At 40.9% G+C, this 17,592-nt stretch overlaps 1 protein-coding gene across 1 annotated transcript in view; it reads right to left on the bottom strand.

Annotated features, from left to right (window-relative positions):
- Nucleotides 1-17,592, bottom strand: part of adam12a (ADAM metallopeptidase domain 12a) — a 71,957-nt gene that overhangs the window by 29,103 nt on the left and 25,262 nt on the right. Inside the window, exons 4-6 of the mRNA XM_019278746.2 lie at nucleotides 6,575-6,653; nucleotides 2,089-2,165; nucleotides 349-535 (exon numbers count right to left, since the gene is read on the bottom strand). Coding sequence (XP_019134291.2) covers nucleotides 349-535; nucleotides 2,089-2,165; nucleotides 6,575-6,653 — 343 coding nt within the window. The remainder of the gene's footprint in view (nucleotides 1-348; nucleotides 536-2,088; nucleotides 2,166-6,574; nucleotides 6,654-17,592) is intronic.

The raw sequence follows: 17,592 nt of genomic DNA, 5'->3' as shown, positions 1-17,592 counted from the left end.
GTGAACCAGGTTTAATAATTTTGACCTATTTGAGGTCAAAAGTGGCTAAATGACATATATTAAAGGATTTTAAAATACGTTTCTATTTGTTTTACAGAAGAACATTTCTTCTCAGTGGCAAACTCTGGTGTTTTATTAATAAAGGAAGACGGGGCGCCCTGCTGGTCTAGAGTTTAAGGGGCCGAACAACTCCCCGAGTTCAAGTCAGCCAGGGACATTTGCTCATCTCTCTACTTTAAACTTGGTAATGGAAGTATACTTGATAATAGATGCTTTCTTTCAAATAACACCATCAGTATAGTTTACATGTAGCTGGATATAAAACGCAGACAATTTAATGATTCTTACCCTTGTGCTGAAAGCCCTGAACGGACTTCCGTCTGCATATTCAATGGGATGGGATATGTTGAAATCATGGCCACAGGTGCCAGGAGCAAAATTGAGGTGTTCAGCTGTGTAGATCCAGTGAGTCCCATCAGAGTGATCAGCAGATGGTTCCAGTACATAGGATTTGCCTTCAAGAGATATGAAACCCCTGCAGAGAGAGGAAGAAGTGCATGGAAAAAAATTATAAATCAGACAAAGTTGTGCACCATGTTCTTTTTATTTTTGCAGAATCTGAGCAGCAAAAGAAGAAAACACAAAGTTAATCTTAATTTGGTTGAAACGAAATTGATCCTGGCGTATGTATGACATCCTAAAATAACCAAAAAGGATGATATATTATTGGTGACGAGCACTTTGTGATCAAGTAGACATTCTGCTTAGTAGCATCTCTTAGTTTTCCCATTGATGTAGCCTTTGTTTCCACTCTCTCGACTTTTCTCACGTTTTAACAGTGGCCTACGTGATTCGAAGTGACATTCTCATGCAGTGAGCTTGGATAAACTGTGAGATTCTCACAAACCTTGCACAACACTCACAACCACATGAACTCATACTAAACCCCCACCAAAGTCTGAGCACTGCCAACTCAAACTAAGATCAGTTTGTCTCAGTGAGCCAAGTAATGTGCAGCTCTGTGTTGAAAAAGTACTGTGCATCTGTTGCTGTGCAGACAGGTTACAGAAAAACTGAAATAAATACATACTGTAAATATTAGGTCAACAGCAAGGGCTTCACAATCAGGCAAATTACTCGGCACAGGGTGTAGACATTTGGCTGGTTCTTGAAAACATTCCTGATGGTTTCCAATGATATTACTGCAATCATTACTCCTGTTTGACATCTGCAAACAGAGTATTTCCAACACTGAAACTCCTCACTTGTCTAAAGTCTTACAATATGTCAACCTCACTGCTTTTCAACAGTACACGGTGTCATTTCAGCTGCAAAATTCATTATTTCCTGAGTTCCGTTGACATGTCATTCCTCAGAGCTGTAGACTTATGAGTTGGTCTCAAGTCAGACGTAATTCCTGTTTATTGCAACTTGTGTCTGATTTTTGACGACAGTTTCAATGTTTTTTGATATTAAATATCAGAGAGGTTGTAAGCAACCAACAGTTTGGACACATCTATCTAATGCGCTTTCTTTGGAGGTAAAGCTGAAAGTGAGCTCATCCTTGCACAGGGGAAACTACAGAAAGTATGGCTGTTCTGAAAAAAAAAAGTTGAGTTAAGCTAGGAGATTGTTTAAAACCTGTGTGATTTTCTGACCGCTCGTGTTTCTCTCCCAATGAGACTTCTTTTCATTTCACTCGACTATGCCTTGAAAGAACTCGGTATGTAAAGGTCAGCACTCAGACCTGAAAGACTTACATCTTGATTTCCAAATTGCTTACATTGCAGCAAGAAGGTTCTGGGTTCAAACCTCCAAGTTTTGTGTGTCGAGTTTGTATATTCTTCCCATGCCTGCATGGTTTGTGTCCAAGTGCTCTGGTTTCCTCCCACAGTTCAAAGTCCAAAGAATGCAGAGTAGCTAATTTGGCAACTTTAAAATTGCCTAAATGTTTCGTCAGTTTGTTCAGCACCGCGATTGGCTTGAAACACCTTTGGAATTGCGTTAACTGCATTAATTCTCTCCCTGCATTCATTAATTAAAGGTGATAATGTCATGACAAAAATGACAAATGTCTGACAAACTTACTTAACACCAGCACAGATACTGAGGCTGACATCTGAGTTGACATGACCCTCCACCTCACCGTGGTAGTAGCAGTTTGCCTGAGGGAGCACAAACAAAAAAACACTTCAGTTATTTCAAATTCAACACAGGAAAAATGGGACCAGAATGAAAGAAAACAAGGCTTTAGGTTTAAACACAGTTCAACAACACCAGTCCCAGCTGATAACTGTGAAATATGAGCAAATTAACTCTGAGGGAATAGTCTTTTGCGTGGGGTTAGCAGGAGCCATTTCCTCATCACCACAGGCTAATGATGGCTGAAATCTGTGCGGCGTTTTACATTTCCCAGCAAAATCCTGCTGCTTGCTGCTGCGTTCCCAGGTACCCACTTTCATGGACCACCTGTCAAGCTGCAGCGGGGAGCAAAGAAAGTGAATTAAGCCCATGTTTATTGAACCAGGCCTGGCAGCGAGAGGGCGGGGAGGAAATGTCTGGTTTAGAGTGAAAACAGCCCTTCTGCTACAGTTAGACGACCTCGCTCAGGTGAGGTCTGACCAACAGCCCTTCTGCCACCCTGTTCTGGAAAACAAGGAAATGTGAGTTTTCCACCCCTCTATGACTGCCTCTAAATATAGAGTGCAGGCAGTAAATTTCAACGTCTGGCTTCATAGAGGTGGCTGCTGATTTTGCATGTTTAGTATCTGAATATGTTGTGTTGCAGAGGCTTGCATCAGACGACTTCTTCCCAGTAATTCTCCAATAAAAAGAGCTAATCCAATTAATGCTTTCTCACTTGAGCTAGTTAAAGCAAGCATATAATAATAGTATAGCACCCCAATCAAACAAGGTGGAGGTCCATCTGCATCTAATATTGCATCCACTTATTAAATCTTAATCCTGAATTTAGATTTCAATCAATCAATGATTTATCATTTAAAGCTTTAAACCAATCAGCATTTTGGGATTGTTCAGCTCAGTGTTTTGTATTTACGTTCCTCAGTGTTCATTTCTTAGTTCAGTGTCAGTCCGTCTCTCACCATTGTATTGCATTTAGCAGCGCACCAAACTGAAAGAGAGCTAAAAGTGACTGCTGCCGGACTAACATTGCCAGAAACATGACTCAAAAGGAATGCTAATGTCGCGCCACGTCTGCTGGAAGGGTAATAAGGAAATTGTTCGCTAATATATTTGCCACAGTGACTTCATGCGGTGATAATATGTCAATGTTGAGTTTACAGGTGGTTCTGCTGCTTCAAAGGGGAAAAGAAATAGAATAAAAAGTTAGTACTAAAATAGAATAATAGAGTCAAAATAGTTGTGTTTTGTGTCTTAATTTAGCTAAATAAATACCAGAATGTTTTGTTCTTTGCTTTTTGCTATTGAGAGAGTAGATTTGATTAGAAATGTGTTCATACATTATTCAAGTTGTTTATACATTGAAGCAAATAAGCCTGGGAAAAAAATGTAACGTAGATATAAATGATGCAAAACGTACCCTTTTTTCAAAACATAAGGGGCAAAACAGTTATTTATACGTATATATGTAATTTTTTTGGAGTCCGGGTTGAAAAAACATATTTGGCTATCAGAACTCAGCTCTGCCGACGAAGAAACAATATCTTATTTTGAGTGGACGTTCAGGAAGTAGACCAAAAAGCCTTGAAAGCCTTCGTCCGTTTGGCCACTTTCCATATCTCTACCTCGAGGTGTACTGAAAGAGAACTATCCATTATAGTGAGGTAAAAAGGTGCAAAGAAAGGACAGTCCACTGTATGAAATATGAAATTCTAGTGCTATGGGGAGGAGCAGGGCTGGATTTAGTGCACTGAGTTAATGCTACCACCTCATGTTTCTTTGATGAGATCATGACTGTGATGCATCGATATAAGGGATATGAATAGACATTTAGTTTCAAAGGTTTCTGCAGATAGAGATGAGAAAGTGCTTACGCCTTCATATCTGGAATAAAGAAGATTAATAACTAACACCCAGATTACTGAAAATTGCATATGAAAACTACATTGTTTATCATAACTATGCATTTATTATTCCAAGTTAACTCTTCAATATCCATGCTAGTGATTCATATTCCCAATAGATGGTTTTTTGTTACAGCACATGGCACTAATTTATTGAACGTGGACTTAGATTTAGTGAGGAAGGGAGAGGACGTAAAACAGACAGAGGAAACCAAGGGAGGGCTGACTCACGCTGTAGTCACTCCCAGCAGTACCTTGCCTTTGACACACAACTGAACCCTCTAGATCCCTTGCCCAGATCAGTATATCAGTCTCCTCCCTGCAGGCAGGACAAATAAATTAACTATGGATCAGTCTCAAAAGATCTTTCCAGTGAAAAACACCCTCCCATGAAGAGCTCGCTGTGGTCATGACAGAGGAATGAGAGGAGGGATTGAGGTCAAAAGATGTCTGTAAGTTTTCCAGGCTGGTAAGATCCTGAGCAGGTGGTTACTGACAGTGATCCTTTAGTCCACCCATTCAATCTTTAATTAGCAAGGTGCTCGACAGAAAATCTCTAGGAAGTCCTAGACGCCCCATGTGCGAAGGCTCAGTCCTTGCTGCAGAGGCCCGGGCTTCTTATCGGACCTGTGGTTCTTTCCCGCATGTTATTCCCCGTCTCTCTCTCCCCACATTCCTGTCACTCTTCAGCTGTCTCTATCAAATAAAGCTTGAAAAGGACAAAAACGAAATCTTTATAAAAATGCAACATTTGCTGACTCAAATATGAGAATTTGCCACTTTCATTTTCCATTTTAACATCCTGGGCTGTTTATAAAACAAAATAAGTTATATGAAGGCATTATCTCGGGCTCTGGGAGACCGTGATGGGCATTTTCATTATTCTCAACTCAGTGATGAATTGATTAAGCAGAACGTGCAACCTATTTATCCATCAATCTAACCATCCATCCATGTCATGTGAAAATTATCTAAGCTCTCAGTGTCTCAGAGTCCACCCTGAGCTGACCCTGCTTCAGCTTCAACTTCGACATTGTCTTTATGCTTTGGAATGGTAGCAGTTCTGATGAGCTAGCCGAGTCCAAAGAGTCCAGCTCTGGTCTCCCAGCAGTCTCCAGTGGAAAATATATTTTGCTGTGTGGGTTGGCCATTAATGAATCATATTAATCTCCTCTTTTGTGGATTTCTGCATAAGTAGGCCAGGCGTTTTGTACACAGACCTCACAGGCTGCCTATCATTATGTATTCCGGGTATCTAAACAAGAATTAGACGTGTAATTGCTGTGCAAAGTGCAGATGATCAAATCGCTGAAATCAGGCAAGCAGGTGGAAGCCTTGAGGCATAGAAACTGTTCCATGTGTATCTAGCCACATCATACTCATTTATTACAGTACATATCATTTCCTAATAGTCCTGCCATTTCTGAGCCTCAAAATAAATATCCTTCAATAGGGATATTTATGGATCCATTTATGGAAGATGTTTTCAAAGACCTATTGCATTTGAAAGCAGAACATATTCCACTGGGGGAAACCCAACTGAGCTTAATGAAAATTAGAATCATGTATTTATTTATTTATTTATTTAAAGTTACAGGGACAGTGCACATTAATAGGCAGTTCTGTAAATGTGCTAATTTAACCAGATTGGCTAATTTTCAACTGCAGTCCCTGGGGAAGTGTAATGAAAGCTGCAAAATACATTAAAACAGCAAGACTGCACACAGAGAAGAGGACAGTTTATAAGAACGTGTACTTTAAAACAAGGATAGCAATACATAAATCATAAAAAAAGCACACAACACTAAATAAACTGGAAGAAGGCCACACCCGGGGGATGTAAAAGTGTAATTTATGATGTAATTACCTCATAAAATGCAAAACCGAGGATATATTTGTTAGTTATCGAGTTAAAAAAAAGCTCACATTGCACCGCTTTGGAGCTGTAGTCAAAAACAATGAACTCCTCTATCTAAATCTTGCACAACTGCCTCGATTTGGAGTCAAAGTTAGTGAAAAATCGCTTGACAGATTTAACAGATGTGTTTTAGATAGCAGAGCAAGATCAATTTAAGTCTCATAAATGTAATAGGTGCTGGATATTCCACAGTCAGTGTGACTTCTGACATGAAGTTATATGTTCACTGACTCAATATTTTCTGCAGACCTGCGTAACAAACCGTTTTTCTGGGGGGGTGGGGGTGGTTAAGATGATCTATTATAAAAGACTGTTCCATGAAACTGAGTTTGTTCTCTGACCTCTGCCCACCTTTTGCTTCATTAAATATGAATCTGCTGGCAGAGGACAAAAATGGGCCCACTCATCTGCACAAGCTTCTTTACGCCCAACTAATTCCTGTGGGTCTATCTGCAACATCAATGTTTCTTTACTTCCTCACTGACTGTAACAGTAGCACAATGAAGCGGAACCCGGCATGAAGTAGTGTTCCACTGAAGCCCTAAAGGCCTCAGTAAACAAACAAAACAAAAACAAAACAGAGAAGAATAAAAAGTGGTTTAAAACATACCGTGAAGTTGTGAGAGCCTGTGACCGCACTGCCATCTTCCAGGTAATGGGTTTCTGTATAGTTACTTGCAAACAGCCCCCTAGAGAAGAAAGAATAAACAAAAAAACAATGAGTGAACCTGAGGGGGCCTTATCCTAAAAAAAAAAAAAGCATCAATCACAATGTCCTGAGCCATTCCACCACCGCCAGACTTGCATGGAAGATAAACAGACTGATGTGATTTAAAACTTAACCCTGCTTTAGGAGAGCATAAATTGAATTGAGCAGCTGAAGGCATCAAGGAAGAAAATGGATTAAAAAAAAAAAAAGGGGGGGGGTGACGATTTCTATTAAACCACTTTCACACCACATGTATGCACCATGAAGAAGCCTTCAATATCAATCCATAACTCATTTCATGAGCAGTAATTAGCTCACACATTTCAGACAATAGCAAGAAATGGGCAGGTGGACATACTGTGTATGATCTGATAAAATGAGAATAGATGTTGACAGGAAAGCAGTGAAGAAATCATTTTTTGGTATAGATGAGAATCAATGACACTATGAAGTTACCAAGTGATCCATTTACAGTTTATGTCTAGAAATCACAATAAAATCAACACAGTAATTCTCTGCTGCAGACTAACAGAGGGATACAGCCCTGCTTCTATAAGAATTGATGAAAGAACAGGGTAAATTCAGGGGTCACTACCATGTAGGTCTGGAAAGATTACCACAATACCATGGTGACCTTCTGCCTTTTTTCCCATCATTGTACCCATGTATCTCCATCTCCATCATAGCAAACTCAGTTTTGTTAACACTGCTTCACAATTAAAGTTTTTCACTGGCCAGCCAGGGCTTTTACTGTGTGACAGCTCCCTGTCGTCTTAGTCAACATGATATTAATGAGTGCTAACTCATGGTGGGAGAAAATATGAGTTCTGTATATAAAGATATGCACCTTTAAGCATATTCTAAATATTGCAGGGAGGAATGATAGAAGAGGAAACCACTACAGCTCCAATGTATTATTAATACCATCGCAGAGCTAAACTTTTTCAACAGTGCGGTAATTCGTCAAAGGAGAGATAAATGACATGACAACAAATTTCAAAGAAATAATTCTATTTTGGCATGAAAAGGTCTCAACACAAGGTCCCACTTACATGGTGTTTACAAAGCTTTATACCATGGCCTTCCTCTGCTGATGGAGTTGCTAAGTTGTCATGGAGATGGTTTAGTTGTTATGACATGGCCGGAGACAAGTTCATTGGACCTTGTGGTAAGTATTTATTTGTCACGCTGCTGTTTCCATGGTCAAAAATGAGTCTCGCATGCAATCGTTTCTTCTCAAGTGTTTGACAGTTTTGCCGCTCATTTCTACAACATGCAAGGTGCTGGTCTGCCCTGATAGGAAGAACCAGGGAAGCCTTGCCAACCCTGGAATTAATGGAAGAGCTGCTCTACCTCCTGAGCCACAGATATGTTATGTTTGCAACAAGATTGAGAAGTTCTGGGACACCATTGCAATCCATGCATACTATAGCTGCTGTCCTACAGGAGCAGCAAACTACAAACCTTTCAGAGCTTTCGTCAGACTTTTCAAGGGTATCGGATTCTGATTAATCGACACAAAAAATAGATTTTTGCTTCAGTACACCGCACAACCTTTGGAATACTTTTCCTGTCACTACAATGACACACAAAAAAATCATTATCATCACAGCTATGATGATGGCTGCCCTTCATCGTCACTTACGGAGGTTACTGAGCACTGCTTCTTTCTCTGGGGAAGGACATTCAGCTTGGGGGGGTGGTGGGGGCAACGGCAGGGATAGATCAACAAATGAGCTGACATCCAAGGACCCCTCCTGGGTTGATTATTACAGCATGTGTATTTGTGTTCATGATTGGTTCATGAGTGGCTTTATGTGTCCATGCATTGTACATATAGCAGAGTGCATGTACAGTACTGACTGCAGGACACCAGCAGATGGTTGGCTGGTGCTAATCCACAGCAGAGGAACAAACCTCAGCAGGCAGCTGGATTCTCTTACTGACCTCACCGCTGACAACCCAGCTGGGAGTGTCAGATGTAACAACCCAGGGAGGGGGGTTATTTTGTTTGGGAGCTGTCAGCATGAGACACAATGCTTCCCCGCCCTCTACTCCTCTGCAGAGCCAAAGAGCTGGTAATAATCATTGGATCAAAGCGAGGCCAAAGAGTAGAGAGAGCCAAATAAAATGATGTGTTTCTTCAGTCTTAATTAGGTCTGCGCTTTCGGTCGGACACACAACCTCAACATCTGCCCACAACAGACGATCCAGTATGTGTGTGTGTGTGTGTGTGTGTGTGTGTCTGCCTCGCTGCTTGCTTCCAACACTCAAGGAGAGTGTGGGTATAAAAGAACATGTTGCAGACACCCATGTGTCATCCATATGTTACATTTTTATTGTGACTTTCAATGAATGAGGTTTAGCGTCTTGCTCAAGGACTCCCAGAGAGGACACACAATTGCCGAAGGAATCAAACCGGTGTAGTTTCAGCCGCTGTCGGGTATGTGATCAAATCTTAGTGGATTAAAATGAAGATGTTAGCTAATGTCACCGCTCTGTTTAAAAGGGAGAGCACGTCTCTTGCTGTTTTTTTCTCATTTCAATTGGACGTGTCTCATGTCAATTGTCTCAAATGTTTAAAGCTTCCTTGAATGCACCAGAAAGGAGATCAATTTACTCCATTTGAGGAACGCTGGATCAAATGAAGACGACTAAGCTTACATTTTTGTCACATTGTTTAGTCAGGTACTCGAGTTAACCTACAAATTGGCACCTACGAAAAGGAAGGCTTTTTTCGAAAGTTAAAACCAAGACACTGTACCTTAGATCGCCTGAACGAGGCTGGCCGAGATCAGTCCCAGGCATTGCAGTATGAACTGTCCATGTGCATATCATGAAAATATCATTAATTCTAGAGGAATAGAACTAATACTCCTTTATTTCTTTGCTACTAGTCCAAATTTTCTGCATACGGTGAAGCAGTAGATGTTCCAGAAAGCCAGTGTTGGTCACGCCTATGTCCAAACAGATGACTGGTCTAGTAACCGATGGACCAACTGTAATAAATGTGAAGGCTATTTTAAATGGGAGGTTTGTCAGTACGATTCTTTGGTTGGTTACCCTGGAAATCCACTGGAATTGTAACTTACATAGCTCGTCACTAACACTCTTTGACTGCTAATTCACATGGTTTGCAGCATAATAGCATCTATACATAATGAGTGCTAACATTAGATTGTTTCCTGGCAACATCAGTTAACCCTTGCGCATAACAAGGAAAGCATTATGCAAAAAGTCCACGGATCATAGCCACAGGAAACAGTAAAAACACAGCTCGAGCTGAACCTCAGGTTTGAACATCGATAAACGAACCCACAGTGTGCATGAACTACATTTATGTCTATACCACTGAAATTGGCTAGTTAGTGATACTGGTCAGCAGAAGAAATATAAAGTTACACAATGAGTTTCCCACAATGGGAGCAGGCTGAAATTCTTGGAAGATATTCACATGATTTGTCGAGATTGCGCATTAGGAAGGAATCTCTGAACGGCCAGTAAGTGATGATTACAGCAAGCAAAACATCTTCTAATGTTAGTGTGGGACCCTGACTATTGTTTAAAGACAAACTTCAGTATATGCACTTCACTCATCCAAGAAAACATCCAGAGAAACACTGTCTAGGAGTATGTTTTTTGAAGCGCAGAAACTCATATACAGAAAACCTTCAACTGCACTTTACCCAGCCGACAACACTTGTGGTTTCGTCTCATCACGGCTGAGCGATGAACCACCAACAAACTACATGTGTCTAATCCCACTAGCCTCCCATCCTGCATGGCAGCAGCAGCTCACTGTTTATCAATCAGTTGAAAGTTAATGAGGCATGGGGCAAGAGAAAGCATGGGGAGAGGAGGGTGGTCGAGACCCCCATTTAAAATGCATTACTCAGGGGAAAGGCTTCCAGCGGGGCTCCATCAGACAGAGTCGGTATCGTGGAGAGGCACCACAAGTCAACAAGAGGATGCCATGTTTGGCTGTTAATGCTTCAGAACCTGTCCCAACTGTAGGCAGCCTGACACCCACAAAAAAACAACCACAAAAATCTGCTAGTGTGACACAACAGGAGGCAAACATCGCTGGGATTTGTGCCACTGCTGCATCTTAAAATACTGACAGAGACATATTTGTTAACTTCTCTGCATCTGTTCGACGGGTACAATAACCATAATTACAGTTGTTGTGTTTACATCCTGTCATGCTGTCACCAGCCTGAAAGTGACAAAATAACAGAAAAAAAAATATTAGGTTGGGAGAAAGAGTCAGATTTGCCTGTCAGTAGATTTGACAACGCAGACAGAAAGACAATGAAGTCACTTCGAGCTAATCCTGAATGCCAGCTGCTAAATGCCACTTCTGTTTCTTCCTGCATTAAATTATCATATTTTTCTGTTGTATCTCTGTTCAACATTGTCAGCCTCTTCTGTCTGTCTTTGTATGGGGGAATAACACCAGGATTTGCACAAGGTCTTATCTAAATGGAATATATTCACATGCAGAAATAAATGCCATGGCTAACCATTCAAACACAGTTTTGAACGTTCTAATTGAGAAAAGACGACCGCACTAACCTCAGAAATTGAATCTCTTCGGTGATTTATCAAGAAATTCCATCACTCTTTTACATGTGGTCTTCATTGTCAGTGTCTGCTCTGCTCTTATGCGTGTTAAAGTAAATGTTGTTGTGTGTGAGATATATTAATTGTAACAGCCTTGATGAATTGGACCTGGTGCCTAATCAATCAACAGCAAAAGGGAGGGTCTCATTTGTAGGTGTGTGTTGCTATGACCTAGAAAGGAAGGAATGAATGTCAGACATTCCACCTGGCAATCAAGCTGGAGAAATCACTTTTTGGCTTTTATATGTTTGTGCGACATCGGTTTTCTATCGATTATGACACACGATTGTAAATTCAAATGTAGTGCTGTACTGAACACTTGTGTGATGTGATCACTGGCGATGACAAAGATCGAAACACACAGATGAGACAAGAGCTGAGCCGAAGTCACGCACATGTCGTAAAAACAGAAGGGGAGAGGACTGCTTGTGATGCTCTTGATCAGATGAGGGTGGGGGACAACAAAATGTTGAATTGATTATGTGACTACAGGCCAAGAGGAGAAAGGAAAAACTTAATTGTCAGAAAGAAAGTGTTCCCTGCAAAACTGTTGTCCGGTTGAGCTTAAAGAAAGAAGCATGGACACAATAAAAATCAACCTTGCCCGTGATGTGAGCATCACAGACGTGTTCTATTTAGCGACATATAAAACAGTACATTTTTCAGTCAGTAGTCACAAATTGGTTTTCAACTTCAAGCTCTGTGGGACTCATCTCTTATAATTGAGCAAAGAAAAGGTTCGAACTTACACCTTCACTGACAATAATGGAAGCATAATAACTTTCGTTTTTTTGGAGTACATAAAGTGAATATCCTTAATTGACTTGCTATGACCAGTACATTGACACTATAGCCTTCATTACCATTTTCAAAATACAAGCTGGATCAATGTGCAGCGATTTCCCAGTCACAGGCTCCGATATGTCTCATTAAACTCAGACAACCTAATCAGGGACTTCTAGACAAATCCTAGAGCTAACTATGATAAATGAGAAGCTAGGCATCAGGCCTCTGGAGAGCAAGTAGCTTGTAAGCCTCTCTCTGGAACGGAAAGTTATTTAGAACAGATGTAAATATAAACATTTAAAGTCGATGAAATCATCATCAAAGAAATACGTTTCTCATAAAAACCTAATCTAGGAACTCCAATTAGTATGTTACATTTCAACGGAGAGACTCATGAGGCAATGTGGTAATAATAATGTCCCTTCACTTTTATGTGGCAAGTGGCAAGAGCCCAGCTTCATGTGGAAAAAGTGGGATCATGTGCATGAAACCCTACAATGGTGCAGACCCTGCGAGCCAAAAAACCTTGTCTCAGTGTTGGTAACATTTTTTTTTTTCCAGGAGCAAGGGAAGAAGGCCAGTCTTCCTGGCTGTGATCTGTCTGACATCAGGCACTGTTGCAGGCCAGTGCCAAGTAGAGCAGAGAAGCAGAATTCCCCCTGCTTACCCTGAGCTCAATGCAACTCCCAGTCTTCACGAAGCATGTCATGAACAGAGCCGTTAGAGCATGCCAGCCAATGATTTCTGCTCAAGGAAGAGGGAGGAAGGGGGGAGAAAAGAACAAAAAAAGTCAAGGCAGATGGTTTTGACTTTATTTATATAAGCTGCCATGTTCAGTAGGGAGCTAACGTGCAGCTCAGTGGCGCCCCTGGGTCTTACACCAGGAGCAAACAAACAAAAAAAAGTTTTTCTTTGTGTGCAAAAAAGATGCTTGTCATATTTATTTTACAGACAAAGCAGGTGATCCCCATTTTAACTTATCTTAACAGCCTCATTAAGATTCTTTACACCTATGTGGCATTCTGGGTTGGTTAATTGGTCGGTGAGATGGTCAAACAGAATAGCCATTAGCAGCAGTGGCACGCAATTATTGCAGTAACTGTCACCTGGAGATTGATGTGGTTAAGCCCAGGCATGCCCCGTGAAATCAATAAAGTGTCATTTCTGTGTATTGTCTGTGTGATGGATGACTCCACAGGATCCCAATTACAGACGGGATGATGAATACCACCCCAACAATGGATGAGATAATTGGAATTAGGACAGAAATGCAACACTAATCTTTGATAAAGTGTGAAAATAATAATGCAGTCTATACTGAGATACACAGGTCTGAGGGTTACAATTTAAAAAAATACACTATATAGTCTCTAAGTACAAAAAAGTACACCGTAGATGGTCCACTAACCTAAAAGTCTGCTGCCCATTATTTTGACATAAAGAAGACTCATATACAGGAAGAAGCCAGAAATCCTTACATTTGGATCATGTTCGCCACTACCGTTCAACTATGCAGCTAAAAAAAGAGTGTAATCAGTGCCAAGAAAGAGAGAGGAACCAGATATATACTGAAAGCAACCTCACGGCTCCAAGAATCATCTTGTGTGGACATAGAAATCCTGAGTCTGTCCTCAACAGGAAAAACAAATCAAATAGAAAGAGCAGTTTATGCTTTCCCATCAAATGCAAGAATACTCTTTAAAGTCAGTGTGAAGGCAATTCTGAAATTTCTTTCAAAGTACTTTAAATATGTTGAAAAATAGTTGCTGAGAACATGTGAAAAGAACTTTGAACGATATGTCACTGAAATGTGGAGGTTAAAACTGTTTTTCACCAGTTGCAGTTTTCAGTTCAGGATTTTGTGGGCGGTCCTAAAGGGTGGCTCGATGACACGCTGAGGCCACCCTGAGCATAACCCTGCACCCCTAGCAGAGAGATAGAGATGAATGTATCTCACTCAGTGTTTCAAAGTTAGCCATGTCATTTCCTGAACTCATCTGACACGTTTCAGCCGCTTTAAAATTACTGCTCGACTGCTCCCACGAGTGGGCGTGGCTTCAGCACACTCAGTGGGCCTAATTTCATAAACTTGTCGATATTTGTAATCATTTGTTATGCTCCAGTCTAGGGGCCTAGAGCATAACAAGAAGTAGGTGTCTCAATCTTCCCCGAGTCCCAAGTAGCCACTTACACAAGTTTAGGTACAAACGAAAAAAAAAAGGTTTATTTACAAAAGTCAAAATCTCAAAAAACTATAACTAAGGTATCAGCTTCAGGGTGGATCCAGGCCAAAACAACAACCAAAACAAACTATCTTGAAAATAAATCACTTTCCTCAGAAAATCAAAATCACAATAAACTTACCTTCCTAAACTAACAAAAACAGGAGAAAACACGATCAAACAAAATGGCAGTCCACCCCTACTCTTCAAACAAAAAGCTACTTCTAAGGTCATACGAACAGTTTTACAAAAGGACATGTGGCTATAGTTGGGAGAGGAGGAGGATGAAGAAGTGGTGTCCACCTGGCAGCCGCCATCTTGGCTCCTTAAATCTTAGGGGCTTTCAGGTACAGCCAATCACAGACCAGGACCGGAAAATTACTCCACCAATCGCCTTCTGGGGATGGCACATCCTATTTTCATACGAAAATAGACAGCACACGCAACAGGGCACACAAAGAAACACACAGAGACTACAAACAAATATGACCACAGTCATAACACATTCAAATTTGGCTGGGTGATTAACAACGCTTTCTTCTTTTGTCTGACAAACTCAGAACACATATTTATTCGATCTTTACACAGAATTTAAGTAGTAGTGGATGATGGACAATAACCATGACCACAATCCTAACCAAAGCATTCATGTTGCCTTAACTTACTGGGATTTGAACCACAGTGAGGGAAGACCAAGAAACGCTCATGAACTGTTTTTGGAATGGTCACTTTTAGGAAGGTACAGACAAAAGTGTTATTCAGGTACGAGAACTTGTTTTATTTCTGCTGTTCAACACAGCTGCATCTCGTGTCACATTAAGCAGACATGCTGCTGCCTCCCTCACCATATTATAGCAACACTATGTCTCTTGCTGCTCCGCAGTTTAGTGTGAAGTGACACATTGTCCAACCATTCCAGTCTGATAAGTACAATGAAAACTTGCTAAAATAATAAAAATCCATGCTTGTTTATCTTCTCGCTGTTTGTCTTGTTTTATGACACATATCTATGCAAGGGCATGTTGTAAGAATAACACGAGCATAACTACAAACAAGATAACTACAGGGGAAGAGTGCAGATGTTTTACACATAATCATCGATTCCATCGTTTGTTTCTTCGCCTGTTGTCACATGTCGACATGTAACATCACAAGTCACATCTGGCTCTTGAGTGTTGTGCTTACAGCACAGTGTTTGTCACCCAAAGGCATGGCTGCACGTGCCAAGTCTACAGTATGTCTGTGAGAACAATAACCCTGCAAATCATCACCCGCTCACACATGGCTTACACCAGGGCAAGCCTCTCCCTTTTTTTTTTCCCCTCAAAAGACATTAATAGTCATTTTATTGCTTATGATATCACAATCCCCCAAGGGCCAGGGAAAAGTAATCACATCTGACTAATCACAGGCAGCTGATGGGCACAGTGTGAACTCTAAATGCTCCACTTTAGGTCAAGTGTAATATGAAGCTTAAATATTCCGTATGCTTGCAATTAAACAAGTGATAACAAATAAAAACTGAAAAATCATGGCCCAGATGTATGTTTTTTTTTCTTCTTCTATTTTTTTTGTTCGTGACATGAGCCAATGACATTGTTATCTCAAACTAATTATGCCAGGGTGCCAAAGCAGCAGTCTCTCAAATCGCCTTTGTTGCTGTGGATCACTGGAGGGGAGATCCTTCATCATGCTTTCTACTCCTATCTGCCCCCCGGGGCTTCTGCTCCTCTGTGGCAGAGAGCGTGCCTCTGCCTCTGCCTCTTCATCTCCCTCAGTACGAGCTCCAGTTGTGTGTCTGTGCGCGGGGGTGTGGGAAAGATAGAAAGACAGTGTGTCCCTGTGCAGAAATCGCTGCATGTGCTGGTAGCGTAACGTGATTTATGTGCGTTTGTGTGGGAGCATGTGTGTGTTTGTTTGTGCGCCTGTACACATGTAGGTACCGCTGCATGCGCTGTTTCCACGGTGTTTGTGCTCCACACACACAGCAGGCTCATGGCTTATAGATCATGCAACACATTCTTTTATTTCAACACTATCAGCAAACCACAACACTCCTCCGCCCGATTCCCTAAACTACTTATTCAACCATCAGTACATCCTGCATTGGAAATCAGGGAGGCATTATAGAACTGTGATGCTTTTCAGAAGCATTTTGCAAACTCTGAAACAAACTTTTAAAGGGCGGGTTAACCCACATTACAATGAGCAATTGTCACAGGAAACACCTTCTACCAAAAAAGTAGCCCTTTAAAAATCTGTTGACAGGAAGGTCACAATTTCTCACAAAGAAATGCTGCTTTTCTCCTCCTTGCAATATTGCGGGCACCGCAAACCTTCATTGTATTGAAGTGGAAGCAAATGTATACCTCGTTTTGATATTCATGTCTTCTAGCCTGTAGCAAATTCAGAAAATATTGAAAGTCCACAGATGGAAATTGACTTGATTTAATTCATATTCCCCTCCGTGGACACATTCCAAGTTGAAACAATAAGCTTTACGAGCAGCCTCAAAACAAAGAATTGCATCACATCTTCTCCGTCTCTTCTTTTACAGCTTTTTTTTTCCTGCTCTGTTTGTTTTTTTTCTTTAAATCATTATGTGGGTTAAGGCTGAGAACGGGAAAAGGTAATAAGGAGGGGTGAATGCAAAGTCATTTTCAGGACGGGTCATGCTAATACAATGGCTTTAAGCTTTCTCATGAATTCAAATGGTTTGCAAAGAACTGGCCCAAGGCCCAAAGCTCATGCATCTATATTCATTGCAACCTCGTGCTTGAACTAATGAGCAACTAGGGAACCTCAAACAATCAAGCCTATCATTCTTTTCACAAGGTAGATGCACATACAAAAAACATCATTTCAATTAATTAAATCTCTCTCTAGTTTTCCTGCCCTTCTCCTCCGTCTTGCACGCCCTCAGGGAAATCAAACAATTAAGCACTGAATGCAAATGTACTCTCCCTGCCTTCATGTCTTTCACCCCTCTGATTGTGTCAGTGAGGGAGATGTCCTCCCTCTTTCTAGTAAAAGTCTGATTGTGATGTATTACGTGGGTTTGGTCATGCATCCTGACCCCGACCAAGGAGATGGAACAAAAAAACAACTAAATTATTGAAAGGAAAATGAACTTGAACTGAAGTGTAAGGAGCAAGATCAGAATCTTCATGCATTTGCAACAGGTGTCTGTATTAAGACGAGGAATTAAATGTCCAATTTCTTAGACACACGATACAATACGCTTCCGAACCTCCTGAGTATTCATCCGGCTTTCATTAAAACCTATCT

This window comes from Larimichthys crocea, chromosome XVI, assembly GCF_000972845.2.
Source record: "Larimichthys crocea isolate SSNF chromosome XVI, L_crocea_2.0, whole genome shotgun sequence".
Taxonomy (NCBI): domain Eukaryota; kingdom Metazoa; phylum Chordata; class Actinopteri; family Sciaenidae; genus Larimichthys; species Larimichthys crocea.
This window is presented reverse-complemented; position numbering and strand designations above follow the sequence as displayed.